We start from the raw sequence: 17761 nt of genomic DNA on the forward strand, positions 1-17761 counted from the left end.
TTACAAAAAGACCCCTAGCAGCCATAACTAACATTAACTAACAACTCTTGATATAAACAAAAAATTAAATTAAGGTTGCAGAATTGCATCATTCCCCCCAACTTAGAAAGGACTTGCCTTCATGTGAGTTGTCATCTTGGCTGCTCAGCATATCAGGGTCCATCTTCACAAATTCTTCCTCGCTAGTCCATGAATTCTCATAATCAGGTCTGCTAGCCATTTTACCAAGAATCTGAAATAACTTCAACCCTAGTCTTCACCTCTCACATGGGTGTGACAACTTCAATTTTTCTGCCTTGCTTGAAGTGACTTTGGTGGAGTTCTTGCACTCAAGACTTTGTACGTCACCATGGAATGAGTGCAAGTCAGCCACACTAAAGACCGGCAATAGATCCAAGTGTTCAGGGAGTTCAACTTCATAGGCATTTTCACCAAATTTGTGCAAAACTTTGCATCACCCAACTTTTGACTTTTCAACTTGTAAATCTCTCTTTTTGGAGGAAAACCATCACCTAGTCACCAACCTAATGCTCCTAAAAATGGGCAGCTGCAGGCTCTTTAAAAGGTGAGATGTGGATTTAGAAAGAGATAAATGCAGAAAGGTTTAAAACGAGGCATGCACAGCAAGGTGAGGTGTGGATTTGGAAGTTGATATCCTTATTTTTTTTTATGAATCCCATTGCAAGGGTGTGGTCAATATTAGTGCAAATTCCACCTCTGTCACCCTTATTCCCAAGAAAGAGAGAGCGAGAAGAGTCAAGGACTTTAGACCAATAAGCCTAGTTACTAGCCTGTACAAAATCCTGTCAAAAGTTCTTCCCAACAGACTTAGACTTGTCTTGGTGGGCACCACATTCATCCATGATGGACAAACCCTTGATGTGATACTAGTGACTAAGGAGGTGGTTGAGGATTTGAGGAGGGGTAGGAAGGGGATTCTCTTTGAAGTAGATTTTTAGAAAGCATACAAGAAGGTCAGCTGGGGTTTTTTAGATAAGGTGTTGGGTCGATGAAGAAAGTAGGTCAAGGGATGCCTTAGCTCTACTCATCTATTTATCTTCGTCAATGGTCAACCTAGAGAGTGGTTTAGGGCCTCCAGGGTTCCAAGACAAGTGGACCTGTTCTCGTTCTCCCTGGCTGTTGACACCCTTAGTAGGATGCTTCTCCATGCTCAGGGTAGGGGAGTTATGAGTAGTTAGCATGCGGGGAGGGAGGAAGTGAAGATATATCACCTCCAGTTTGCTGACAACACCCTACTCCTTCTCATGGAAAATTCTGCTAAATTACAAAAAAAAAATCATTTTTTTTCTCAGGCCTTAAGTTTAACAAGTCCAAGAGAGGGATAGCAGGCATCAATATTGCCGAAAGAGTTCTTCATAATTTCATTTCTCTAGTGATTGTGAATCCTTTGGGTCGTCCCTAACCTATCTCGGTCTCCCTTTAGGAGGAACTCAAACTTGAAGCCTTAGGGATCTTATGGCAAAAAAGGTGACCATGAGACTAGAGGGCTGGAAGAGAGCATATGTCTCCCTTGGGGGCCAAGCCACTTTAATTAATACCTCACTCTCTAAAATTCCTAGTTATTATCACTCTATGTTTAGGATTCCCTCAAAAGTAGCCGAATCGCTAGAGAGGCTAATGCATGATTTCCTTTGCTCAGGTTCCAAGGAGGGTAGGAGAGACCATCTAGTTAGGTAGCAGACCTAAGTCTAAGGGGGGTTTGAGCATCAAGAATATGATATCCAAAAACATCTCCCTTATAAGAAAATGGCTTTAGAGGTTCCCTTTGGAAGTTAACTCCCTATGGCATAAGGTGATTAGGAGCAAGAGTGGGAACAAATCGAACCGGTGGGAGACGAGAGGCAGCCACATTACCTCTCATATGTAACCTTGGAAAATCGTATCCCAAGTAGCTTGTTTGTTCTTTCCTCTTGTTCGGTTTAAAGCCCAATGGCAAAAAAGTTTGCTTCGGGAGGACGTCTCGTTGGAGTTGAAATTTCCTCATTTATTCAAGCTTTCATTGCTTCATAAGACTCCCGTCAGCTCATTCATTTCTTCTGAGGGGGGTCTTTCTTCTTGAGATCTCCATTTCTTTAGGAATCTTATTGAAAGGAGCTCAGTATCCTTCTTTCTTCATTAGACCATCATGTTCCAACCACTCATAAGAACAACAATGCGGGACGGTGATTCCTTGGGTACATTCACTTCTAAATCTCTATCCCAACTTTTTTTCCTTGAGATCACATTCACTGGAGGGCAAAGGTCCCTAGGAAGATTTGGGCTTCTGGTTGGACCATGATCCTGGAAAGGATTAATAAGCAGGATTTGCTTACGAGGAGAAGGCCCCATAAAGCTCTCAGTCCTAACATGTGCTTCATGTGCTGTGCAAGCAACAAAACAAATGCCTATCTTTCTGCACAATGCAGGGTAGCATCAGAGCTTTGGAATGGTCTTATTTCTCTTGCTGGGGAACAGTAGGTGGCCCCAAGAAAGGTAGGAGACTTTTTATTGGTCAACTTCAGGGCAGGAATGATAGGATTATTTAAGGTCCCTCAACCTGTCCAGGTTAATTTGGGATAAAGTGACTTTCCTTGCATCCCTTTAGGTGCACTCTCTTGAATTTTTTCGGGGAGCTGTCGAACCTCACAAGAGATTGGAGGGCAGTGCTCCTGTGATTGATACCTGCAATGTTTTCCTGGTTCCTTTAGAAGCTTATAGTTTTTTGTGTCTTTTGTTGTTGAGGAAGGACTCCTTGTACTCTAGTATGTCCTTTGTTTATTTCTTTAATAAAATTGTATTTTATCCCAAAAATAAAAGATAGGTACACACAGCTTATCCCCAAAATAATTTTTTCGCTAGCATAGAGGGAAAAAATAGGAGGGCTTTTGAGAGTAGAGAACCGGCAACCAACAGAGTTGAGGAAAGTTGGATAAAAACAATGAATTTTAGGATCAATACTCAACATTTTTTGAATGCTCAAGCTGTCCAGCTGCCATTGATTTAATTACTTATTTCCACTTGCAATTTTTGTTGTTCCTGTAACTTATTGCAGCTACCTGTTTTTGTATTTGGGTTGCACGCCCTCATTGCCCTGTAATACACTTATCATTACTTACTAAAAAAATATGCTGATATCCAAAGTAACATTTATCACAAGAACCTGCCAAAACTTCTTGTTGACATCCCGGTACTTGCAATTCACCAGGACCCCATCTCGTTGATAAGTAAATGCAATTGCAATCTGTCAATATAATTTTATACATCAGATGAGGAAAAAAATCAGAACAAAGAAACTACAACAGAATAATTAGCCATGAGAAAGGAATTCATGTTTGTAGTTACAGCATTGCCTTCTAGAAATGTCTTCTCCAAGTACAAAATATTAACAGTAAGTGACACTCAATTTAAAATTTAGAATACAAATCCATTAAATTTTCCTGCTTTTCTTTTTAGAGCCATTAAAAAAACAAAAAAAAAATCAACTGTTAGGCCAGAAACAATGTTCATTGTCCTGAGAAGAGAATTATCGATACAGTCCTAAGCTCAAACACTCTTCCAAGTTAAGGCATCTCCAGCACTCTCAAGACCTAAACCATCTCATTAACATTTTAGTCAGAGATTTCTAGCAATTGCATCAGGAAATTTCCCCCTTTAGCGTAAAACTAGAGAGAGAAAAAAAATTAGCACTTCTGCAAATATTTTGCACTAGCATCAGCTCATACAGGTATAGCAAAGTTCACCAAGAGTTCAACAATCAAACAATACCGAGCACAAGAAAAACAAGCAAAAGGGGCTGTTTCCATCATAAAGTATGAATCAGAGACCTAATATACACTTTTTATTTTTCCTTTTTTTTCCATCTTTTCATAACAAAAGAAATTTATTAGGAAAGAAATGAATGAAATACATCAGATGGTAACTCCTCAGAAATAAAACCAAAGAATAAAAACCCAATGAATACTTCAAAAACTATATACTTTATTATTCAAGTTTTGTACAAGCCAAAGCAAAGAAGGGGATGGCATTTCTGTAAATACACAGAAAGAATGTACACTGTTTTAGATGCAAACAAGCAGATATGTCCTGATAAAATGAGGGTGATCATTCCTCTTAGCAAGCTCCAGAAACCTACCGTGTAAATATTTTAATTACAAAATTCACCTGCTAAGAAATATTATCAAGCATAGTTGTAAAATCGAGATTCAAATCCTGATTGAAATTCCAATTTTGGGAATCAAGAATCAAGAATCAAATTGAATCGTAAGATTTCCAAAAACCAATTTTAAATGAGATACATATATTGATATAAGAACAACAAGAAATATAGTAAATTACATTTAAATTTTGACAATAAAAAAATCATATCACATGTTATGCTTTCCCTAAACAAATATAAATGGAATGAGCCAAGAAATATTAATTAAAAAAATGAACTTTATGCTGTTTATAGAAAGGGATCGGGAAAAAAAAAATTGAACTTTTGGTGTTTATCAACAATTTTTTTAAATAATAATAATGTTCATGCATATTCTTTCTACAATTAAAAAGAAAAAAATAATTAACTTAAAAATGATAGTAACTGAACAAACTATAAAAAGAGAGAGAGAAGGGGGGGAGGAAAAAAAAACAACAACTTTTGAATTTTAACAACACAATGAAACAGGAGTACCACCATGGCTGATAGTGTTCTGCCCCTCCTTCTCAATGGAAAAACAATATACTCGCCAATCATGAAGAATGGTTTTCTGAAAGCAGCATAAGACTTGATGTTCTATTTTCTCCTCTTTTTTAGGAAAAAATTGATGGGGAAAAGGAACAGAATGTAATCATGTAAAAAAAAAAAAGCAACAAAGAAAAATGTTGTTTTGGGGGTTTTAAACCAGTCAGGTCAATCTGAATATGATAAGCGCGAATCGATGGATTCAGATAGATTCATTAGATTTACAAGGTGAATCAGTAGACTCAGCAATGATTTAGTTATTTTTAGATCCGCTAGGGAGATTCGAATCAATTTGATGTAATATTGATACAAATTGTATTGAATTAAATCCTGAATCATGAGATTCTAACTATGTTATCAAGTGCAAACGCAAGCCAACCTTCCCCCAAAGCAGGAATTGTATGAATTTGGACTCCTGAATTTTTTTTTTATCGTCATACAGAATGCAGGTCATTGATAAGTAGAATTGTTAAAGTGAGCTAATCCTGACAGTAGAAGATATCGAACACAGTACCAATCAAACAGTGGGTCTCACTCCAATAAATGCTCTATGGCAAAGACAAGCCTGGCAAACTTTGAAGGCAGTTAAATCTTGTCCAGTGGCATCCTTGCAAAGAGTTACTTTTTAACATGCAAACTGAATGGTTGGTAATTAAAGATTTAAAAAATGCCAGTCCCTTGATTTATATTTACAGATAAAAATATGTACATATTTTCAAAGATACAGTTTTGTTGTGCACCTCATCATGTACTCTTTTTTGCATAACAGAATTTCTTCGCAATGTTTCCCCTGATATACTCCGTTCTGCAAAATATGCAAGTAGCTGAAAGAAGCAGAATTAGGACATATAACTTGTTGCAAAATGCAGAAAAATCTGCTTGCATCCCACCCAAACACAAGAAGAATCCAAGCTTGAAAGAAAGTAATAAAGTGATCTAGAAAAGGAAATGCTTATTACCCTGCAACATCAATGCTCATAGTGCTTACCGTCTCAACAAGCAACGTTACTAAACACAGCATATGGAAGGCGCTTGCAAATCACAGCATTCAGGGCAGGTGCTTGCAGATCAATATTTTACCCAAATTAAAATAGCCACTTAGATAAAAATAAATAACCAAACGATGTGCGCTTCAAGTAAATTTGATATGTGCATCCCTAATGATTTCACAAAAGGCAACACGTACACATATGGAACAGCAATCTATGTGCCTGATTTGAAAGGAACCACCAAGGAAAATTTTTCACATGATTTGAATATAATAACAAAATTAAATTGCTGTTAAATGGTATCACAAAAGTGGAAGTTTCACAATTGTCACTGTCAACAGTGCAAGCCCAGGGGGCCTGACTGCCTCAACAGGTGACAAGATAAATAGGTGTGCAAATAGGAATTACTTATCTCATTTTGAATGGAATCGCCACAAACTTTCATTTAACTTACATGGGTTAGGTAACCTAATTAACTATCAATTTAAGAAACCCTAAGTCAAACGTATGTCACATAACTAGTAGGTTTTGCAGGAGAAAAAGTTAAGTGTGGGAAGGGACTAGCAACCCATTGCCTCTGTTTGCAAATGGTACCGTTGAAGCATGGATGAACTAGCAGTCACTCTTTTAAAAAAGTTTACCATTCTTTTTATTATAAGTCCCCTTAAGACCCTCCCTGATTTTTATTATTGAGTCCCCTTAAGACCCTCCCTGATAGTTAGGCAATGTTTTACATGAGGAAACTCTAGCAATACACTAGTCTGCTGTCATTGGATTAATTCACATGTTTATGAGAGAAATAATGCAGTCATATTGAGTCACGTCAAAAAGGGAAAACACATCCAAAGTAAGTGATTCAATGAAACAAAAGAGAAACAGCAGTCCTAAAAAGCAATTTTTTATTTACTTGAATTTTCACTATTTTTTTGAACTTTTTCAAGAATTTTTTCTTATTTTCCTAATATATAAATAACAGGTAATTAAAAAAAAACCCTAACAATAATTTTTTTGTATTTGAAATCAACATTAAATAATAAAAATAAAATAAATAATAATAGTATACCAATAAAAATTCTAATAGTAATAGTGAAAATAATCATGGTGATAGTAGTGGTGGAGCTGGTAATTATAGTAATAATACTAATAATAATAATAGTAATGATAATATTAGCATAATAATGAAAATAATAATAACAGTATAATAATAACAATAATATGAATATAATAGTAATGTAAAAGAGTTAACACTAAAACTAAAGCTTTCACTTGGTTGATTGTTCTTAACAGAGTTAGCCTAGGAAGCACCAATATCAATGCAGGACACAAATACGACATGATAGCAACACAGTGATTTTGAAAACATGAGGATATTATTTAACATATAAAATATATATAAACATTTTTCTTTTTTGATGATAAAAATTGATGTAATTTTTAATTAAAATGAAATATAGGCATCATCCGTGCACACGAGTTCACCTTCCCAAACACACCCAATCTCCCCCCCCCCCCCCCCCCTTGACAAGCTAGGAGGCTAAGAGGCCTGACAAGCAAGGATGAGGATGAGCTGGTTGTGATCGCACTAGGGCTCCAAATCTAGGAGAAATCTTGAGTGTTAAAGTTTGTTTGTCCTCTATTTTTTGCGGGTTTTGTATAAAAAAACCAAAGGAAACAAAGTGTAGTGTTTTTTCTGCAGAAATGTCATGGACAAGTCTGTGTTAGCGCTGTATCATGACTAGTTGTCACGGGCCGAACACTTCACACCTTATGAAGGAAGCATCTTGCATAACTAGTCAATCAAAGATTACCACAGTTTACCACAAGGACACATCGATAGTAACTGATTAAAAGTAGGCAAAAGCAACAAGAAATTCATAGAAGCAAATGCAAGCAAGCAGTAAAAATTAAAGCCGTGTAATTCATTAACACCACCTCCATAAGCAATGTGTGTTGAGCAATGAAGGCAAGTAGGCTAAACACATTTAACAAATGCTAGTGAGTTTTACAATACTGAACTCACCACCCCTAAAGAGCCTTATAAGCTATTTTAGCTCTGGCACTAGGAAACATCAAAATGTCTAGAGTCATACTCCCACTTTAAACTGCAGCTTACACTTACTCAAAGGATAAAACCAATATTATTATTTACATGATGATAACCCATTTCATGCACACAAGACAAGTGGTGAAAAGCAAACATAATGCCCTAAACAAGCTTGGCTCATGACACTTGTCCATAATCCACCCCCCCCCCTCCCCAATTTGGTTTACGAAATGAAATTGAAGTGGGAAAGGAATCGAGGCAATGGAATCAAGGAAGGAATGGAATTGTTTTTGGAATGCAATTACTGAGGTTGATTTGTAACATGGAATGACTATAGAAAGCACAGTTTCAATTTCTTTCTAACACTTGGTATTCTTCAATGACTGGCCAATTTTTTACAGATACCCCTAATACATAATTATTTAATTTGTAATTATTATTTTTATTTTATAATAGTGACTACGTTATTTACTATTTATTATAGTTGTTGTTATTAAAATAATTAGTATTATTATTATTTCTTTTATTATTATTGTTCTTGTTGTTATTATTATTTTATAATAAAAATATTATTGTTATTGTAATTACTTTTAGTTGTTATTATTATTTTTTATTTTTTTTACATACAATAATTATTATTGATTTTTTATTATTATTTTTTTTGTTGTTATTATTATTTTATAGTAATAAATATTATATTTATCGTAACTATTATTAGCTGTTATTATTTTTTTATTGTAATAATAATTAGTATTATTATTTTTTGTTTTTTTGTCTAATAATAATTATTTTTATTATTTTATAATAGTGATTATTGTAGTTATCATTATTTTTATAATAACGATTATCCTTAGAATAATAATTATCATTGTTGCCTTTTTTATTATTATTGTTGTTCTTGTTGTTATTATTATTTCATGATAATTAATATTATTGCTATTACAATTATTATTAGTTGTTACAATACTATTTGTTGTGGTTTTTGCCATATGTTTATCCTAAAATGAGTTTGATTCATGAAATGAAAATGGATTCCAGTCCATCTAGACTAGAATCACAATACCACAGTTTGCAAGAATCATATTCTGGCTGAAATACAATTCTCTCCTTGATTCCACAAACCAAACACTGAATACAATTCCATTCCATTCCAATGCTGATTCCGCAAGCCAAATGGGGTTAACTGTCCAAGAGGTTCTGAAAATAAAAACATAGAAATTGATTTCTAACACATGTCAATTTGCATCCAAAACATATCAAAAACCAACACTCTAGCCTATTAGGAGTGTCGGTGTTTCCCAAGTCAACATTGACATTCTGTTTCGAAGTAGGAGGCTTTCTAACACTTTATCCTAGGAAGTGTGTGTTCTTTGCTTTGATAGTTCTAAATCTACCTCTCATTTGTTTTTGTGTGGCTCTTTTTCCTAAAGGATTTGGAACAGACTCTAGTGTTGTCCATGGTCAGTGGAGGATGGCCATTTCTTTTTCAAGTTTTGAAGCAGTAAAGACAGATCTACCCTTTTGAGATGTGGATTGTATGATGTGTTGAACATGTTTGATTGGAAAGGAACACCTATGTTTTCAAGGGAAATAAGAATTCTTGGTCTTTGGTTTGGGATAAGATTCAAAATTTGGCTTCATTGTGAATATGGGCTGTTGCTACTGGTGATTTGCCTTTTCATGATGTTCAACATAATTGGTGAGCTGTTTTGTATTAAAATTTTTGCTTTTCTATTTTGTTCTTTTGTTCCTTTTAGGGGGATTTCTCATTCTCCAATCTCATACATTCTTTCCCAATTAATATATTCTTCCTTTTCGATCCAAAAAATAATAATGTAATAAAATAATAATTGTAATAATAATAGTAATAATAATGATTGTATAACGATTAAAATTATAATAGTAATCATGATAATAATGATTATAGGAGGATGACGATGATAATAATAATAATAAAAGAGGTAGTAGTAATAATAATGACTATGATGATGATACAATAGCAATAATAATATTATAATAATAATGTTAGTAGAAAATAATAATAAGAATAATAGTAATACTAGTAGCAGCAGTAGTAAGCGTAGTAGTAATAATACAATAAAATAGAATCAAAAGTAATATTAGTAGTAATAATATTTACAATTCTAACACTAGTAAAAATAATAATAAACTACTAATACTACTACTACTACCACTAATAATAATAATAATAACAATTATAATAATGGTAAAAATAATCATCTTAAGCTGCTAAAAAGAATACCTTTTATTTTTGTCTTCTAAATTTCTAAAAATTAATTTTTATTTTATAGAAAAAGAAGAGATTTCATTAATAGGAGAAGAATTTACAGAAAGAAGAACAAGACATCTCCCACAAAAATCTTGAACAAACCAGAACGAAAAAACTGAAAAACAACAAAGGAAGAACAGGAAAAATCAAGCCAACAAATTCCTCCAATCTCACTGAACTTCCGGAGAGCTTACTCCCCTGAAAAACCCGAACCCAACACACCACAAAGAGACCATATAGTGAATATTTTCCCAAACCAGCTTTCAATTCAACTTCTTCCCCAAAATCTGTGTTTTATGCTCCAACCATAGCCCTGCAAAGACACCACATTCCATAATGCAGCCCTATCCTTCCTCCTTCCAAAGCCCACATATGAAGTAGCCAAAAATTCCGCCACCAAACACGAACATCTGGAGAAAGAACCTTCAAAGATCTCCTGATTTGCAACAAGTTATTGGTGTTGATTATATTAAGCACAACCAGCCAAATAATAGTCTCAATTTTTTCAGGTACTCTGACCTTCCAAATAATAGAATAGAGAGGAAAAAAGGAATTGGAACGGATCAAGAAATTATAAAATGATTTACAAGAATAAGCACTCAAATGATCCAAAGACCAAGAACGAGCATACCTTCTTGAAGAAAGATAAAAAAAAATTAAATTTTATTTTCAAATGTATAGGAAAAACCAAATAAACAAGTTTAAAAAAAAAGGGTCAGATCCAACTATGTGGATGGCAAGGTGTACATGGGGGCTTTGAGTGTTAAGAAATGATCCAAGAAGAGTTTTTCCTATGTTATGTTGTTGTGTGCTTGTGAGGTCCTTGAGAGGAGAGAGGAAAAGCTATTTATAAGGTCCAAAGGAGAGAATTTTGGGCGTGAATTAAGCAAGCTACTTAACTCCGCCTGTGATGCACTTAAGGTCTTAATTTTTTTACACACAGCCAGTCCCAAGCCCGGGTTAAGGAGGAGGGTTGTGTTACGTAGCTGACAGCCAGCCTAAAATTTGTCAGATCACTATGATATGAATTTTTACCGAATATTTGTTGGGGCGTTCCCTACAAGCGACGCATTGCACCTAAACAACCCGGGTGTAGCGAAAAGTGGGCGAGGGTGGGCTAGGTCGTCACCCCGAAGTGATGCGCCGTGTCGGCGCCCGGGTACGGTGTCAAATATGCAATGGTTCCTGCTTCATTCTAGACGCGGGCAAGTAAAGACGTTAGTTCAGGAAACTAGGATTAGATTAGCAACTTGGAATATAGGGACACTTACGGGTAAAAGCATGGAAATTGTGGATACAATGATTAGAAGAAGAATTAATATAATTTGCCTTCAAGAAACTAAGTGGGTGGGGGAAAAAGCTAGAGAAATCGAGAAATCAGGATTTAAACTTTGGTACACTGGAAAAGAAAAACATAAGAATGGAGTAGGCATTATTATAGACAAAAACTTAAAAGATAGCATTGTGGATGTAACTAGAGTAAGGGGTAGAATTATAAAAATCAAGATGGTATTAGGACAAGAGATAATAAATATCATTAGTGTTTATGCTCCTCAAGTTGGCTTAGCAGAAAATCTTAAGAGACAATTTTGAGAAGATATGGATAGTATTATACAAGACATACCAGGGACTAAGAAAATATTTATAAGAGGAGATCTGAATGGACACGTTGGAAGAGATTATAAAAATTATGAAAGGATACATAGAGGATATGGATAGGAGACAAAAATGAGTCTGGGGAGATGATCTTAGACTTTGCTATGTCATATGATTTTAGTATAATGAATACTTGCTTTAAGAAGAGAGAATAACACTTAATAACCTTTAAAAGTGGACAAAATAGAAGTCAAATAGATTTTTTTTAACTAGGAGGATAGATCGTTTATCATGCGAGGATTGTAAAGTTATTCCAGGTGATAGCCTACCCACACAACATAGAGTCTTAGTGTTAGATATATGTATTAAAAAATGGAAGAAAAAGGATAAAATAAATCAATGTAGGAGAACTAGATGGTGGAAGTATTGGACCTTAGATGATGGGATAGATACAAATACTCTTTGAAATAGATAAGCTAGCTTTATTAAAAAGATAGCAAAAAAGATTTTAGGTGAATCAAGGGGAAGATTCTCGAATAGCAAAGAGAGTTGGTAGTGGGATAAAGATGTACAAAAAATCATAAAGACAAAAAGAATTTGCTATAAAACGTGACAAAAATGTAGAAATAGAGATAACTTTGAAAAATATAAGGAGGCAAGAAAAGATGCAAAAAAGGGCCGTTAGTAAAGCTAAATATAGATCATTTAATAGTTTGTATGATAGATTAGGTACAAAAGAAGGGGAAAGAGATATATCTAAACTTGCTAAAGCTAGAGAAAGGAAGAGCAAGGACTTAGGAAATGTAAAATGTATAAAAAGTGAGGATGATATTGTCTTGGTTAAGGACAAAGATATTAAAGAAAGATGGCGAAGTTACTTTAGTAAGTTGTTTAACAAAAACCAAATAGAAGACTTAAACTTAGAATTGTCAAATGAGGAAAAGACTAAAAATATAAGATTTATTCACAAAATTTGAGTTAACGAAGTTTAAGTTTGCACTAAAAAGATGAAAAATGGGAAAGCTATGGGACCTGATAACATCCCAATTGAAGTTTGGAAATGCTTGGGTGATAACGGAATTATATGGTTAACTAATTTATTTAATACAATTGTAAAAACTAAGAAAATGTCAGATGAATGGAAGAAAAGCACTTTAATACCTATATACAAAAATAAAGGAGATATTCAAAATTGTAATAACTATCGTGGAATTAAACTTATGAGTCATACGATGAACTATGAGAAAGGGTAGTTGAACAAAGATTAAGGTTAGAAACGAAAATCTCATAAAATCAATTTGGTTTTATGTCTGGGAAATCTACCACAGAAGTTATTTATCTTTTAAGAAGATTAATGGAAAAGTTTAGGGAAAAGAAGAGGGACTTGCTTATGATATTTATTGACCTTGAGAAAGCATGTGATAGGATACCTAGGGAAGTTCTATGGTGGGTTTTAGAAAAAAAGGGTGTATGTTGTAAGTATACCAATGTCATTAAGGATATGTACGATGAAGTAATGACTAGTGTAAGGAGTATAGATAGAGAAACTAGAGACTTTCCAATTACCATAGGTGTACATCAAGGATCTACTCTGAGTCCTTATCTTCTTGTTTTAGTGATGGACCAATTGACTAAGAGTATTCAAAAGGAGGTTTCATGGTGTATGTTGTTTGCAGATGATATTGTATTAATTGACGAAACTAGGGACGGAGTAGAGGTTGAGTTAGAATTATGGAGAGAAGCTTCGGAATCTAGAGGCTTTAGGATAAGTAGAAATAAAATAGAATATATGAAATGTAATTTTAGTAATGATAGGAGGAATATTGGAGACAAAGTTAAACTTGATGATGAAGAAATAAATAGCACTTGTAAATTTTGATACCTTGGTTCTATTATGCAAGCTGAAGGAGAAATTGAAGATGATGTAATGCATAGAGTCAAAGCAGGTTGGGTAAAATGGAGAAGTGTTTCAAGTGTACTATGTGATCGTAGAATACCCTTAAAAATTGAAAGGAAAGTTTTATAGGACAGCTATAAGACCAGTTATGCTATATGGATCAGAATGTTGGGCGACGAAAAAACATAATATCCAAAAAGTAAAAGTTGTCGAAATGAGAATGCTTAGATTGATGAGTGGTATAACATTGAAAGATAAATTAAGGAATGAACATATTCGTGGAAGTTAGGTGTAACTCCTATAAAAGATAAGATAAGGGAGAGACGACTCAGATGGTATGGACGCTTGCAACGTAAGCCTTATAGTACACTTGTGAGGAAGAGTAACTTAGTTACTGTGGAGGGCAGTAGAAGGGGTAGGGGTAAACCTAAAATAACTTGGGAGGAGATAGTCAATTAGGATTTACTATCCTTGAATCCATCAAAAGAAATGGTCCATGATCGCATAAATTGGCGAAAAAGGATTCATATAGCCGACTCCACTTAGTGGGACTAAGGCTTGGTTTTTTTGTTGTTGTTGTTGTAATTAAGCAAGCTACTTAAAGAGTAACTACACATTCTTTTACTCATTTCACAATTTAAATTGTAATTATAATGTTAATTAGATTCAACATTTCAAGATATCAACTAACCCACAACAAGTTTATGTATTTGTTTTCTATGTACTAGCATAACTATTTCTAGTACATTTAAATCACTTTCCACTCATTTGCAACAATGTCCGCCAACAAATGATTATGTCAATTAAGTATATTACGGCTCATAGAGATAGTGACGCTAACATACCTGTCAGCCAAGACATAGCTTAAATGTATTGACACAAAACTGAAAGCATATGATCGGCTTGAAAATTCCAAATTCAAAAATTTGGAAATAAGATTTAAATAAACAAAGCAATGTGAATTTTGATAGTAATACACTGATAAACTCAAACAGAAAGAGGGTTATACAAACAAGGGAAAACTTAACCTAAAACATAACTGAGGAGCTTAACATAAAATGAAATATCAAGCTAGAAATTCTTGCTTTAAAGTGAGAGGAAAAGAATATAATATATATGGAACAAATAGCTAAGATATGCTTAACAAAGATTGGCATTCTCATTGTTGCAATTCAAATTTAAGAAGAGTGAGTATCATGCTTACAAGGCACACTACTTTAAAGTTAAAAGTATAAATGCATACACACATATTCATAATTTTTTTTTCTTCGATAACACACACATATTCAAAATGAAAAAAGCAAATAAGCAGCCTTCCACGTTACTATATTGGTAAACTAACAAAATTCTTGTGACATGAACAAAGCAATCAAAATCAAATGCACAATAGTGCCTATAGAGGAAACTAATCCACTAACTTGTAGACATTCAAAGAAAAACAAATATATCATTTTATACATGAAGGAATTACAAAGGGAAAATGGCTAATGGGACAATGTTTTGAATCATTGACGCCAATATTAATTGTAAAAAAAAGGATAGGAAGAATAAAGTGAAATAAAACCACCTCATTACATAATGGTTCTAATTCCAAACTCTCCAGAGTGATTTTTCTAGGGTGCTTGGCTTTGGTTATTAGGTTCATCCTTCCATATGATGACTTGGAACCTGCAAAGGCCTGCAAAAAATGGATAAACTTGGCAAGGGACTCCTGCATCCAATTTGTGTAACTAAAATTTCACAACAAGATGTTAAACAACTTGTTCCGAAATAATGTTTTTGTGAAATGCCAAGCTTGTGTATAAGATAATATTACCAGCATAGAGCCTTTCCACCCACATTTTCCTCGAAAACAAAGCCATGAAGCGCAATTTCTGAGGCACTCAAAACACCACAAGGTATAAGTAAAATACAAGACTCTAAGAAACACAAGTGAGAAATACTAATGGAAGAGAAAAGGTGGAACACACCCATCTGGTGTTATATTTAAAGACAAGCTCTTCTCTCCTGAATCACCCCCTTTGCACTAACACAACACAAATAATGACAGATTAATACATAACATTCAAAAACAAACGCTTCTTGCCAAAAGACAAGAATAAATGAATTGGCATCCAAACAATCCTTCCTACTTCCCAGGATTTAGTTTTAAATGCCTAATCCTTCCCATCAATCAGCTCAATTTACTATTTATGTTTTCTTTTTTTTCCCAAAAGGGATATCTTCACTTTTTCCCTCTCTTTTCTTTCTATAAAAGCCACCCATTGACTCCTACATGAAAGTTTTCTTCTCCATACCCACTTTACCAGTGTTCTTTTCTTTTTTTTATTTTTTATTTTTTTTTGGGGGGTGGTGGGTGGGGAGGGGAGGTGAACATCTTCTCTATACTCCTGGCAGTCCAAACTACATTAGAACATCCTCGTCATTCAATAGTTCCATTGATGCAACATGCTTAATGAGCATTTGTGCTTCAATTTTACATTTTTTTTTTTAAGCCTTTCCCAGCCTAGGATAATTCTGTAGTAAAATCAAGTAAACACTGGTACATTGCTGCACAAACTATATTCGGTATCATTGATATTTGTATAGTAACAGTGCGATACCAGTAGCAACATAATCTTCAGTGCTGAAATTGTGGTAGAATTGGCATTAAGAACTAAAGTGTATACAAATTTAATTTTGCAATTTATTCACTGTGTAAGACAGCAGATATTGGATGCTACATTATAATCAGACGTAGGTAGACAACCAAAAATTTTCTGGCTTTAGACAGCCGAACGTGATTAGAAGGCAATAAATTTTAACAGTTATTCATCAAACATTTCAAACAATATTAATTGACAACAAGAATATGACTGCAAATAATCGCAACAGTATGTACCATGGGGCAAAGCAAGCCATATTGCTGCCCAGGTGCACAATTGTCTGTATGAAAGCCAAGCTCCAACATTTTCAACTTCAACACCTCCAATCTAGGTGAAACAAACATCTGCGGCTCTGGTTTCTCCATACAAACTAAAATAAATCGAGAAAAAAAGAAGGCAAAAAAGCAATATCCATAAAGATATCGAACCCAAAAAAAAAGACAAGAAACACACACATAAGCGCATGTCATCTGGGTTTGGAGGTAATTACCGTTTCCGGTAGAATGGGCATGGGAGAAATAAGAAAGCCCAGAAGCTGTTATGCAGAAAGGGCGAGCGCTGGAGATGTGTTCTGAAGGGGAAGCCGAAAAGAGCAATCTGTAGGCGTGGAAGAGTTTGGTCCGTGAAAGGGAGGGTTTTGGAATAGTGAAAGATGTGGGTTTAAGGAAGTAGTTGGAGCCCATGAGAAGTTTACAGGAGTAGTGTCTGTGGAAGGGTCTGGGAGAAGGAAGAAGCATTTCGAATCGAAGGGCTCTAACTGCTCCGGTAATCTTACAACAAGCGAGGGAAGGCTGTGGCGCTCTCTCTTTTTAGCAAGAGTTCACTCTGGCTCCAAGACAGTGACCCGATACGAATGGGAATGGCCGACCGGACCGGACCGGACCGGAACTTGGAATTTTTAGATTAAAAATTAAAAATTAATAATATTTACAAAAAATAAAAAAAAAAAAAATAAGATCCTCACACACTTCTTAAACTTTTTGAACACTTTATTTCCAAAGTTTCTAAAAACTATCAAAAAAAAAACTCTCAATCCCTCAAATAATTTCATTGATAAAATAATCTTCTATTAATTTACCCTTTATCAAATATTAAGTTTATGAAAAAAATAATTTTATCCTCATAAAAATGGAATTTTTCACTATTTCATCAATTGTAATAGAAATATAACATCAATTTAATAAATTAATTAAGTTGATAAAATCAATTAGTTAAGTATAATGTTTAAAAAACTAAATAGGTAAGTGAATTAGAGATTCAAATTCTCAATTTGAGTAGTCCAACTTGGTCTAATGGATTTAGGCCGAATTAACATCACCATAATAATATAATTTTAATATTGTTTCAAAAATAAATGAAAAAATAAAAATTAGTTATGAACCGTGAACAATACCTAGTCATTATAATGTTACAAATGTTTGTTATGCATATTTACCATGCAGATTAAATTACTAAGCACGTCATAAAATAGTTAAAACATAGTTCAATATTTTTAAATTTAAGCAACAAATCTAACACAGTATTGAAAAAACATAAACTAAAATTTGAAAATGCAAACCTCTTAATTCAGAAGTATAAAA

General features: G+C 34.1%; 1 protein-coding gene across 4 annotated transcripts in view; it reads right to left on the reverse strand.

The window, feature by feature from the left end:
• LOC131160413 (twinkle homolog protein, chloroplastic/mitochondrial) overlaps positions 1 to 17005 on the reverse strand; it is a 115075-nt gene extending 98070 nt beyond the window's left edge. For 3 of the 4 annotated variants that reach the window (XM_058116076.1, XM_058116077.1, XM_058116075.1), the window contains exons 1-7: positions 16672 to 16975; positions 16418 to 16551; positions 15507 to 15562; positions 15353 to 15410; positions 15104 to 15214; positions 5461 to 5544; positions 3161 to 3241 (exon numbers count right to left, since the gene is read on the reverse strand). In XM_058116076.1, the coding sequence (XP_057972059.1) occupies positions 3161 to 3241; positions 5461 to 5544; positions 15104 to 15214; positions 15353 to 15410; positions 15507 to 15562; positions 16418 to 16551; positions 16672 to 16918 (771 nt within the window). In that variant the 5' untranslated portion in view covers positions 16919 to 16975. Of the gene's footprint in view, positions 1 to 3160; positions 3242 to 5460; positions 5545 to 15103; positions 15215 to 15352; positions 15411 to 15506; positions 15563 to 16417; positions 16552 to 16671 lie in introns of all 4 variants that reach the window. The other variant, XM_058116074.1, reaches the window with a different exon arrangement.
• Positions 17006 to 17761: the final 756 nt, after the last annotated feature.

The sequence above is a fragment of the Malania oleifera genome, chromosome 7, assembly GCF_029873635.1.
Source record: "Malania oleifera isolate guangnan ecotype guangnan chromosome 7, ASM2987363v1, whole genome shotgun sequence".
Taxonomy (NCBI): Eukaryota; Viridiplantae; Streptophyta; class Magnoliopsida; order Santalales; family Ximeniaceae; genus Malania; species Malania oleifera.